This window comes from Mustela lutreola, chromosome 4 (genome assembly GCF_030435805.1).
Source record: "Mustela lutreola isolate mMusLut2 chromosome 4, mMusLut2.pri, whole genome shotgun sequence".
Taxonomy (NCBI): domain Eukaryota; kingdom Metazoa; phylum Chordata; class Mammalia; order Carnivora; family Mustelidae; genus Mustela; species Mustela lutreola.
Window position 1 is genome coordinate 4,628,405 of NC_081293.1, and position 12,671 is coordinate 4,641,075.

Below are 12,671 nucleotides of genomic sequence, written 5' to 3' on the forward strand. Positions count from 1 at the left end.
TAAGTGACCAATTCTAGCAGTCTTCCAGTGAAAGGCTGTGATGGGTTACTCGAGTCTGTCATCAGTGGAGGAAGCAATATTGGTTAGGGACTTAGCACACCCAGCGGAACTGAGCAGCTGGAGCAACATAAGAAAATGTCTCATGGCAAGAAATCTCAATTTATCTGTGGAGGTACTTGGTTCAATAGGGTTTTATTTTTTTTTAATTGGGCTAAAAAGAACACTGTGTAAAATTCACCACTTTACCAATTTTTAAGTGTACTTACAGCAGTGTTAACCATGTGTGCATTGGTAAGCCACAAATCTCTAGAACTTCATCTTGTAAAACAAACTCCACACCCATTGAGGACCAACTCCTTACTTCTCCCTCAACCCAGCTCCTGGGAACCGTATTTCAGTTTCCGCTACCGGGAGATTGACCTCTTTTAACATGAGTAGCTAAATTGCTTTCCAAAAAGACTGTACCAGTTTATAATGCCATTGCACGGGTAGATCTCTTCCTCTTTGGTTTTTACAATCTATTTGTGTTCCAGCCTTTGAACCATCCTTGATTTCCTGGAATAAATCTTGCTTCATCAAGAATTATCCTTTGAATGCATGCTTTAATGTCCTTAATCAGAACTACACAGTGGCTCACTTCCTTTGTCATTATTTTTGCCATGATCGCCTTTAGCATCCGCAACCATCAACACTCTATTGTGTTAGCAGAAGAGCGGGGGTTCTCCGAGTCTTCTGGGTCGTGTTGCAGGGGAGGGTCCGAATTCATGGATCCTTGTGTATCCGTTCCCTGATTTTCTCAATCTCTGCTTTATTCAGAGACTGCATGTGACCTGGAGCAGGACCAGCCATGGGAAAAATTGGAGTGAGATTGGTTGACAGCTGAGAAGAGAGGGACAGGAGGTTGAGGCTGCTGGGGTTCGAGGGGAGGTAAGGAAGCTGGAAGGGAAGCAGTAGTTTCTACCAACAACACCAGAGCACCATCTCACAGTCTGTAGAATTAGAGTGTCTCTGTCAGATAAACCAAAGCATCAAAGAGTAGCTCCATGTTTATCCTGAGTAAACTCACATAGAGCGTTCTCTGTGGCCACTAACCCAAAGCACCCTCCGAGAGGTCAGCCATTCTGGCTTCTTTTCCTTAGAACCCTTAACAACTTGATCCTCTGGGCTCACATGCAGGAAGGGGTCTGTTTTGTGTGTGCTTGGAAGTAGAGATGGAGGCCTGCAGAGAAACCACACAGACCAGCTCCACCCACAGAAGCACTCAGAACTGTTAGACCATATGCTTCCTTCTTTATTACTGAACCTTATGTGCAATGCTTCCTTCATGGCCATTATATGCCTAATTCAGGGCCAAATGGAGATGAATGTCTCTACCCTCGTAGATGTCACCTAAAGAACTCACCTTCACCACCAGAGCAATTATGTCCCTGGAGGACAATTTGTAGGGTGGACTTTTCACTGACCTGATGTGATGTTTCTACTATTCTTCCACTAACTGCACTGAGGATGAAATGTTATGTTTTAATTAGTTCTTATATATACGTGAATCCAATTAGCAACATTTCCGCATGAGCACGATGCGTGGATTTCTGCTAATGAGGTACACATGAGCACACAGAGCGAGTCGAGATGATCGATGGCCCCACCCATGTGGCAAATAAAACATTTGATGAGCAATCTTCTGTTTTTAATAACATGAAACATTTTGAAGGAAGAGAAACAGAGAGGAGAGTAAATCTATTTTTATAGAGCAGGAGAAGCAGTGAAGTACCCTGTGAGAAGGCCAAGTATGTGTTCAATAAGATGATCATTATAGGTGATTTCAATTATTCCAGAGTCATTGGAAAATCTCTAAGGTATCCTGCACCACAGCTTTCCTAAGACAGACATGCAGAAAAGAGCTTGGCCATGGTGTGATTCAGAAACTCCCCAGAGCAAAATTCCACATTCCTCACCACCAACCAAGATGGTGCCTACAAATTAGAATTAACCAAGACACCAAGGTCAAAGAGGGCTGCAGATTTGTTACAAAGATGACAGGAGGTTTAATTTAAAACTGGTATTGCTTTCTGCTCCTAGGAAAGTGCCTTGCTGGCTGATTTTAGACTTGGTGGAAGCCTTCCAATCGCCTTCCAGGTTATCCAGGCTCTTCCTGGAGCCTGGCTTGCATAAGTGGGGCCATCTTGAGTAATACATCACCGGTGTGTCCTGTGTAGGTTATTACACTAATATATCATTAAAGCAACAATTTGCTTTCGTGATGGATGGCATAATAGGCCCTGGGAGACACAATTCACTCAATGATGAACTGCCCTCTTTCTGATATATACTCACAAAACTGTTCACTGGGTCCTTTTTGAAGGCGAAAGGACAGACTTCAGAGTGGGTTTTGTTTCAAGAAGGGCGACCGACGCTCTTTACAGTGGAGTGGTCCTTGTAGATCTACCCAGAAGATGATTTGTGCTTTAATTGTCAGGTGGATAAAAGGACACAAGCCCATAAATCTAGCATGTCGCTAGATGCTAAAAAGCCAAGGTTTTGGGGAAGTTGAAGTTTTAAAGGGAGGAACCTCTTTAGGACATGTGTGTCTCAACCATTGGGGCAGCAATGGATTATCTTTCATTGTCAATGAGTGCATTGCTCTTGGTATCCTATAGGTTGTTCTGAGAGCTATAGCTGCCCTGTTTTCTAATAGATTAGGTCCACTCTTGGGTAAGTAGGATATCCCTAATAGTGAGACTCTCCCAATCCTAAGTAGTTGATTTCTGCCTTTCGATCTGAGGATTACAGGCAGATCCAGCTGAGTGCAGGAAGAGGGGCCCCATAGCCTACATGAGCATCATTCGCATCTGGTAAATCTTTGCTATTCATTAACAAATGAACTAGTGGGATTTAACATACCAGCTAATGAGATTTCCTCAAATCTATGCATGATTTTTTTTTAAGCTAGTAGTGTAAGACCAACCCCGGGGGGGCATCTTTTTAACTGCCTTTGAATATTGCTCTAGTTTAAAAGTATTTTAGGGAATAGCTATAATGAAATGTATTAATATGTTGACCTGTACATTTCGAATCATCACTAAAATGATTAAGAACGGTGGTGGCCTCGTATTATTAGAGTGTTTTAGATTATGAAAAATATTCACATTACTGTCCAGGCCTTCAGGAGCTCCTCACATCGACGTGTCACATAGGTGGGCAAGTGTTAGGATTCCCCCTTTACAAAAAAAGGAACAGATATGTAAGGGGTTAAGGACTTTGTCCTTAAGGTCAGAGCCAAGGTTGGACACATACCTGTGAGGCAGCACATCCTACCTACCTCTGTCATGGTCTGTGTCTTCACCCCATGAATCACTTCCATGTCCCTGCAACCCAGAACATTCCTTCGAAGGACCGTTCCTGGGAAGCCCGGAGCAGCACTGTCAGTCATGTGTAGAGGTATTTGGCTGGAGCTACTTGAGTTATTTCAGCTGAAACTGACATTTCTGAAGTGAAGTAACCGGTAACCTCAACGGACCTAGAGAACCTCCACGTTGCCAAACGCACCATCAGAGCGGAACACCTGTCGATCTAAAATCCATGTTGAATCCAACTGGAAAAATACTCTTTTTCACTTAGAAATATCCTTGATATTCCCGGAGCCTGGGTGACTCTGTTGGTTAAGCGTCTGCCTTCGGCTCAGGTCCTGATGCCAGGGTCTTGGGATCGCGCCCTGAGTCGGGCTCCCGGCTCATTCTCCCCCTCCCTCTGCTGCTCCCCCTGCTTGTGTTCTCTCTCACTCTCTCTCTCTGTGTCAAATAAACAAAAACCTTTCTTAAAAAATTGTTTTTAAAGAAATGTTCTTGAAACTCAACAGGCTAACGCAGTCATTCTCAGCCCCTTATGGAGAAATAAGGCCCAACTCTCAGCCTGTGGTCCTGCTTCTGTTTAAAGAAGGGTGTGTTCCAGGTGGACTGTCCTCCCCTTGCTCTGTGTCTCTGCCTGGGGCTGTGGGCCCTTGCTGGGCATTGCCGCCCAGGTACGCTGTTCCTGCAGGCCCACCGCTCCAGCATCTCAGCACATCTGGGAATCTACCCACCGGAGGTGAGACAGTCCCCCTACAACACGACAGTCTAATGTCACCCCAGCTACGCCCTGAGTCCCATGTTGACCAGGGTGAGCTGACTGGCAGGCCCCACATCTGCTTGTGCTTCCTTGTCTCCTGTCTCGGGCACACTGGCTCTTTGGAATGGGAGGTTCAAAGTCAAGGCCCACAAAGGCCTTGGAAGCCCCACAGCCTGGAACACGTGACTTTCTCAGGAATGACTGTGGACACCAAAGTTTGGTGCAGGTGGTCATTTAACTGACGGCCCAACTCCAGTTCCTTAACATGCGATATCAAAGTATCACATGTCCGTAGCCCAAAGGTACAGAATGTTCATGAACTGGAGGGGGAAAGGCCCCTGCCTCTCCACCTCCTCCAGCCCAGTCCCATTTCCCAGAGATGAGCTCTTGTAATAGTCTCTGTTCTGGTTCTTTCCAGAGTTACCCTCATCACCTCAGATAACGTGCGTATACCTCTGCTTCCTGATACATCGACTTCAAATATTTTGTCTATTAGATTTCTGTAAGTTCTTTGGTTATTCTATAATGGTTATACCAGAGATCATACGTCAGTCATTCATTTGTTACAATCCGCCCACGTTTGGCGCTTTTAACACTTTGTGGACAGTGCAGCAGCCCTGGGGCTTTCGAGCTCGCTCCTTCTTACCTCACCCCTTGTGTTTGTCGTCATCTGCTCTCCTTCTGCGTATGCTCTAAATGCCATGTGACGTCGAAAGCTGCTTTACGCAGGCAATATTATTTTAATTTACCCCGTGCTTACCTTTCCAAAGCTCCTCTTACATTCCCCGGTTCTTTGGCTCCAACAGCGTCATTTTCCCTCAGCCTGGAGAATTGTCTAGTGTTACCGGTAGTGTAGTTTTGTGAGTGATGGTTTTTATTGGTCCAAAAATGTCTTTATTTTGCCCTCATTTCCCCTTGAATTCATTAAACTTCTTCTTTTGTCTTTTAAAAAATTAATTGTTACTTATATACACTTATGTGCGTACATCTTAACTGTATAGCTTGGCGTATTTTTTAATATGTGAGCCTGATCCAAAATAAAATACAGAATATTTATAGTACTCCAAATTGTTTCCTCAAGGGTCCTCCAGGTTGCTAGTTCACCAAAGGACACCAAGACAAGTGTTTGGTTTTGAACCTCCTGGAAAGGAGTCCCATGTCCTTTTATGTCTGACTTTCTCCTCTCATAATTATCAACGTGGATTCTCTCCCCGTTGTTGCCTGGACCTATAGGCCCTTCTTTCTCATGACTATGTGGAATTCCATTGTGTGGATATTTATTTATTTATCCATTTACTCTTGATGAACATTTAGCCAATTTCCAGTTTTTAGCTATGATGAATGCTGTGGCTGTACATGTTTCTTTAAGTCTTTTCCCCATTTTTTTAATTGGGATTTTTTTTGTTTGCTTGTTTGTTTGTAAGAGCTCTTTGTATATTCAGAATGAAAATTCAGTGTCAGAGATCTGAACTGAAAATATCGTCTCTCAAGGTATGCATTCTGCTCTTCTAATAGCACCTTTTGATGAATAATATTTCTTAATTCTCATGTTAGTACTTTTGCATTCTGTTTAAGAAATCTTTACCATATTCCTCTATGTGTTCTTCTAGAAGCTTAATTGCTTTACCTCTCGTATTAAGTTTATGATACATCTTGCATTAATTTTACATATGGCTCATGCCTTTCTACATGGCTATCCAACTGGCATTTTTTTCCTGCCTTTCCATAACAGATGTATGTGGATTTGGATATGGACACAAATCTGCTTCTGGACTCTGCTCTCTCCCATCATATGGGACAGAACTTTGTCTGCCTTGCACTGGTATTGTAGTTGTAATGTTTATTATGTTTTGTATCTGTGCTATACTAAAAAAAATTTTGAGTAAAGTTAATATTTTCTCTTCTATAAATACTTGGAATTGTTCACCAGTAAAGCCATCTAGACCTGAAGTTTTCTTTTCAGAAAGTTTTTAAATTAGGAATCCAATGTACTTGTTATATGTAAGATTGTTTGGTTTTCTGTGTTTTCTTTTGTGAGTTTTGGTAAGTGTTATTTCATGAAATCCATACACATCATCAAAGTTTTCAAACTTATTGGTATAATTTTTTTATATTTTAAACATCCATAGCATCTTTTATGACATCTTTTTTTATTTTTGTTTCTGATACCAAAAACTTGTTTTCTCTCTTTTTTCCTCAGATGAAACTCACTTGAGATTTACAAACTTGTTAAAAGAAACAGCTTTTGACTTTGTCGATGTTCTCTGTTGTGCATTTGATTTCTATTTTATTAATTTTCATGCTGATTTTTATTATTTTTTCCCTCTATTTTCTTTGGGCTTAATTTACTGCATTTCTAGCTTCTTGAGAAGACAGTTTATGTTATTTCTCATTGTCCTCTTTCTTTTCTGTTGTGTACCTTTGTAGCTAAAACTTTTTCTCTGAACAGTTTTAACTATATTCTACACATTTTGATATATTATATTTTCATTGCAATTTAGTTCAAAATATTTTCCAGTTTCCATTGGAACTTCTCTTTGACCAATGGACAACCCAGAATTAGAGTGCTTTGTTTTCAACTCTTTGGAGATTTTTGTAGTTATCTTTCAGTTACAAATTTGATAATATCAGCTTAGTAGAACTCTAGATCTTCCAGATTCCCGCCAAGCTTTTGTATTCTTAGTCATTTCTATTTCCAGCTACTCTAGTGGATGTCCATAATATCTTATTGAGGCTTTTATTTTAATTTCTCCACTGACTACGAATGTTGAGCATCTTTTTATGTGCTTACTGACCATTTATATATCTTCCGTGAGACGTGTCTATTTAAATGTTTTGCCCATATTTTAATTGAGTTGTTTTTTAATTATTAAATTGTAAGAGTCATTTTTATATTATATAATATATATATTACACAGTCACTTTACCAGATGTGTGTTTTGCAAATATTTTCTTATTCTGTGACTTGTCTTTTCATTTTCCTAATATCATATTTTGAAGAATGGAATCTTTTCATTTTTTTTTTATTTTGAGATAGAAAGAATGAGAGGGGGTGAGGCAGAGGGAGAAGCAGATTCCCCGCTGAGCAGGGAGCCAGATGTGGGGCCCGATCCCAGGACCCTGGGATCATGACCTGAACAGAAGACAGACACTTAACTGACTGAGCCACCCAGGCGCTCCTCTTTTCAATTTCACGACACCCAATTTACCTAATTTTTTTTTTAATGATTGTTGCATTTTGATGTATTTACTCCCTGGTCACAAATTTTATAGTTGTAGCTGCTATGTTTAGATCTGTGATGCAATTCAAGTTAATATTGTGAATGTGTGAAGAAAGAATGGAGGTTCATATTTTTGCATGTGGATATACCCAGTTGTTTCAGTGCTGTTTAAAAAAATATATCCTTTTCACATTGAATTTCTTGGGAACTTGTATCAAAAATCAATTGGATATATACCCATGGGTCTATTTATAGACCCTACATTCTTCCATGCTGGTCTCATCCCATAGTGATTTCAGTTTGTTTTGATTACTGTAGCTTTATAGTAAATCTTAGGATAAGATTCTCCAATTTTGTCCTTTTACAAAATTATCTTAGCTATTCTAGGTCCCCTACATTTTGATATAAATTCTAAAATCAGTTGTTCATGTGGCATTACATTTCATAGATTGTTGAATTCAAATTATGAATATTTTATTTAGCATTTACCAATCTCCACAAATGAGTTATATTGATCTGATTTTTTTCTAAAATCAGGGTTTAGTATTAAAAAGTTATGCTGGCTGCATAATAAAGGAATTGAGATGTGATCTATCCTCCTTATTTCTGATAGAATTTGTGTAATACTAGCATAATATTTTTATTAAATGTTTAATGTAATTCATCAGTGAATTCATCTCAGCTTAATATTCAACAAGACCAAAGCTTGAAAAGATCCTTCTACCTGGAAATTAAGAGGCCATCTATAAAACAATTATTGAGTGGAAATGCAATACAATCAGAAAGTTCAGAATGTGAAAAATAATGAAAACACTGTGTATCAGTTTATATGGAACACATCTGAAGTGGTGATAAGTGAGGGACAGGCGACGCTAAGTAGGGAGAGACAGGTAGGGGGTTATGTAACCATGCTCTCGGGAACCCCAGATGTGGAGAAATATTATAGACAAGATATTAACCAGAGAGAAGGGAACATAACAAATCCACCCTGTTTGTTCTAAATGCAGGTGAGATATTTTCCTAATATTTACAAATCCACTTTGTCTTAAACGTTATAGACAAAATATTAACAAGTTCCGTAGTCAGTTTTCTATAAAAGACCAACCATAAAAATCCCTCAGTCACAACTCCGTTGGGACCCATCTCACTCTAGTTCCCTGATTTTTCTTAACTTAAGTATTTCTTCTCCAATTGTTGTTTTTTGTAGCATCATTTGCCTCCCACATAGCACTGACATGATTCAAAATGAGCTTATTCTATTTTCTTCTTCACCCTTCCCTTTGTCCTCACTTTTAGTTACATTATTTTTATTTCATCCAAACATATAACATGTGGATATTATCTGCCCACCTTTGTTTTGGTCTTACATCTATGGTTGAATATTCCCAGTTAGTGCTCCTGCTGCTTCTCCCCTGTCTTCTCGTGGTAGGAGAAAACCCATTCTCTAGTACATTCCTCAGGAAAGACCAATGGGTACAGAATTCCCCCCATTCTTGCCTGTTTGAAATTGGGGTTTTCTTTTCTGGGCTTTTCTTCAGCATTTGAAGGACATACTCAAATTCCTGGCTCATAATTTCTTTCCTCATGTTTCTTAAAAATGCTGCTCAATTTTGCTTGGCTTTACACACTTTCTGGAAGTCCTGTGCTACTTGAATTCTTTTGCCCTCATAAATAATTTGATCTTTCTGTTTGAAGACTCTTTGAATGTTTTTCTTTACCTTTAAAAAATCTAATCATTTCCCTTAGCTATGGATCAGAGTCCACCATGCTGGGTGAGTTCTCACAGGTGCCCAGGGAGCTCTTTCATTATGTACACTCGGGCTTTTTCTCCTTTCAGAGAGTTGAACTGAATTATAGTTTTAAATATTAGTTCTGGTTCCTTATCTGCTGTCTAACTTTAGGGGCACCAATTATACATATATGAGATCGTTTTTACCTAGCTTCCATTTGAACCACTTTTCCTCCTAACATTTCTCCTCCTCCTCTTCCTCTTTTATTCTCATTTTCTCCCTCTGTTATACTTTAGTTTTCCTCTATGCTTGTCATCACATTTTTATTCAACTATTTTCTCTCTTGGGCACCACAGAATGGAGCTGTCATTTCTGACTGATTTATCTGTGTCTTGAATTTTTTTTCTAAGTTTACTCCATTCTTGTTTTACATCCTTTTAAATTAAATTTTTAAAAAATTCTGTTTTTGGTGGTTTTCCATATTCCCCAAATGCTTATTTAATGAAATTTAATTCAGTTTAGGGCCTTTTCTTACATTTTTTTCCTCTGTTTTATTGTTGTTTGGGATAGAGAGGAATATTATTACCAGCTGAAATCCTGTGATTTTTAAAATTTTTTTGTTTTCTTCTTGTGAGAGTTTTCAGAGGAAGGTTTCCTATGTTTCAGTCCTTTTCACACACAGAAGTTTGGAAAGATTACAAGAGCAGGTTTCTTTTCTTTCTTTCTTTCTTTCTTTAATATGTTCTATGGCGTCTTCAATGGCTGGCTTCTTTTTGGAAGGAGGGTGTGCACACTTGGATTTTATTTTTATTTTATTCCGTCACGCAGAACCCCAAATTTCCTCCCTTGTTCCCTGTCTTCCATTATCACCCAGTCTCCAGAGTCTCTTTCTTGTCATCTTTTTCCTTCAGAAACATTACTTTTCAAACTGGCCATACAAATCTAGGCAGTGTTCTTATCTACAAGGATTCTTTTCTAGGATATTCACACTTACTGTGAACTTGCTACTTCTGAGGATAATTTATCTCAGCCCCTTTGTTCTTTCCTGTGCAGCTTTTTTTTTTTTTTTTCTTTCCCCAGAACCTTTGCCTATTCTCTGGCAAGGGTTTGTAGTAAACGTTTGAAAAATCAGTCTGCTGGATCTTGATGTTTCTTTTTCTCACTAATTAGAAGTATTCAGTGTTCTGCATTTTTGTTTTTGGTTATTTGTTTTTTGTGTGGGGGGGGTGGGGGGGAGTTTCCAGACAGCATGGGATTTATGTGATTTAATTTGGTTTTCTTGAGGACTGGTAAAGTTTGTGGTGAATGTGTGGAGATCTCATATTTAAGTATGGCTTAAATATGGCTGCCTTGGTACCTGGGTACCAGGAAATCCCCTCAATGCTGTTTTAATTCATATTTGTCCCTTTTTCATCTTTGTCTCTTCATGCATGCTCATTAAATAAGGGAAAATTATATTTATAGAATAAGTAGAAAAACATTTCCTCAATATTTGATTTGTTGTTTTTGTTAAGACTAAATTAACATGTAGTATATGTTCAATTGTTAATAAAATTGAAATAGCCATCAATATTGTGTATGCTTCTATTGAAAAACTCAAAATCACACATTTAGTTAAAATTTATTTCCTGACCTTTGAAAAACTGGACAATGTATGAATCCTGTCTGAAATAGCTGAACCACATCTCAACATGGGATTCTTAATATAGTATTCATCATGCTTTCTAGAGATAGGGAGCAGCAAGGGAACCAAAGAGGATTAAAGAGGTTTAAACTATACAATCTGCAGGATTTAACCTTGTTGAGATTTCTTTAGTGTTACATGTTCATAAATAATTTCATAACAGTGATTAGAAGTTTGTTTATACAAAATAATTATATTGCATAATGAGTCTTCCTGTTAGGCAGATAATAAAAACAATGGGGATGTGTTTTGGAGAAAATGCTGAAGTTTATTAAAGATATAAATTATGGATTCAACAATTGCAAAATAATAAGTTTGAACCATATTGTTTATGTACTCAAGTAATTATTCTCCTATTTTCTTCTAATATCCTGTTGTTATTAGAAATTTTACACCCTATTAATCTTCCTTGACTTTTTCCCAGAGTGTAATATTACTATTAAACACACACATATTTTTACATCCACACAGACATTCACACACAAACACGCACCTTATGAGAATAATTATGAGCATGGGTCGTAATGGTAGTAAAATGAAACACAGTAGAGATAACAAGCATATCTTCCTAACAGTGTCTTAACCTATGTTCTAGCTTTACCATTAAAACACTGTGAATAAGGAAAATTTAACATGGAAGGAAGTCCTTGTCCATGTAAAGTATATGACTAGAAGTCAGAGTGATAGTTTTTTTGTGTGAGACTTTGAGCCTGGCATGAATTCATGGTAAAGAGATTTTGGTTCTTACCACTGCTCTGCAACTCAGAAGGACCACTGAGGAGACCACATTGAGAAAAGGATGACCCTAAGCAGAGTTCTGATTCTGGGGACTCTTGCCCTGACCACCATGATGAGCCCTGGTGGCAGTGAAGACATTGTGGCTGACCATGTTGGTTCCTATAACATAGACGTCTACCAGTCCTATGGTCCCTCTGGACAGTCCACTCAAGAATTTGATGGAGATGAGGAATTCTATGTGGATTTGGAGAAGAAGGAAACTGTCTGGCGGCTGCCTGTGTTTAGTACATTTGCAAGTTTTGACCCACAAGGTGCACTGAGAAAATTGGCAATAGCAAAACAAAACTTGAACATCTTGACTAAACGCTCCAACTATACCACTGCTACCAATGAGGTTCCTGAGGTGACAGTGTTTCCCAAGTCTCCTGTGAGTTTGGGTCAGCCCAACACCCTCATCTGTCTTGTGGACAACATCTTTCCTCCTGTGATCAATATCACGTGGTTGAAGAACAGGCACTCAGTCACAGAAGGTGTTTCTGAAACCAGATTCCTCGCCAGGAAGGACCATTCCTTCCTAAAGTTCAGTTACCTCACCTTCCTCTCTTCTGCTGATGATATTTATGATTGCAAGGTGGATCACTGAGGCCTGGATGAACCACTTCTGAAACACTGGGAACCTGAAATTCCAGCCCCTATGTCAGAGCTGACAGAAACCGTGGTCTGTGCCCTGGGGTTGTCTGTGGGCCTTGTGGGCATTGTGGTGGGCACCGTCTTCATTATCCAAGGCCTGCGCTCAAGTGGTGCTTCCAGACATCAAGGACCCTTGTGAGCCGCACCCTAGAAAGGAAGGAGCACCGCATGCTCACTGACCAGAGCAGGAGAGTGAACTTGATAGGTGACCTAGCACTATTGCCTGGCTGAGTTCGTCATATTCCTTCTCTGTCCAACATTGCCCCTCTCACCTCTTCTCTAGGATTTAAGGTCCAGCTACATCCTCTGAGAGCTCACATATCCTTTGGAATTCTGTGCCTTGAATGTCTGATTTTTTTTTTCTTTTCTCAGTTTTTACTTACTGTGAGATCTCTGGGATATTCCACCCAGTTACCTGATTCTTTGTAACCCTGATCCAGAACTCCCATGGAAATAATAAATTTCCCTTTATGAAGTCTTCTAATAAAATTTTCCTTTCTTTCA

General features: G+C 39.3%; 1 protein-coding gene across 1 annotated transcript; it reads left to right on the forward strand.

Annotated features, from left to right (window-relative positions):
• Window positions 1-11,481: 11,481 nt before the first annotated feature.
• On the forward strand, window positions 11,482-12,671 carry LOC131830546 (SLA class II histocompatibility antigen, DQ haplotype D alpha chain-like). The gene is given in 1 exon segment (XM_059172847.1): window positions 11,482-12,671. A coding segment is annotated over 1 exon segment (768 nt). The 5' UTR covers window positions 11,482-11,538; the 3' UTR covers window positions 12,307-12,671.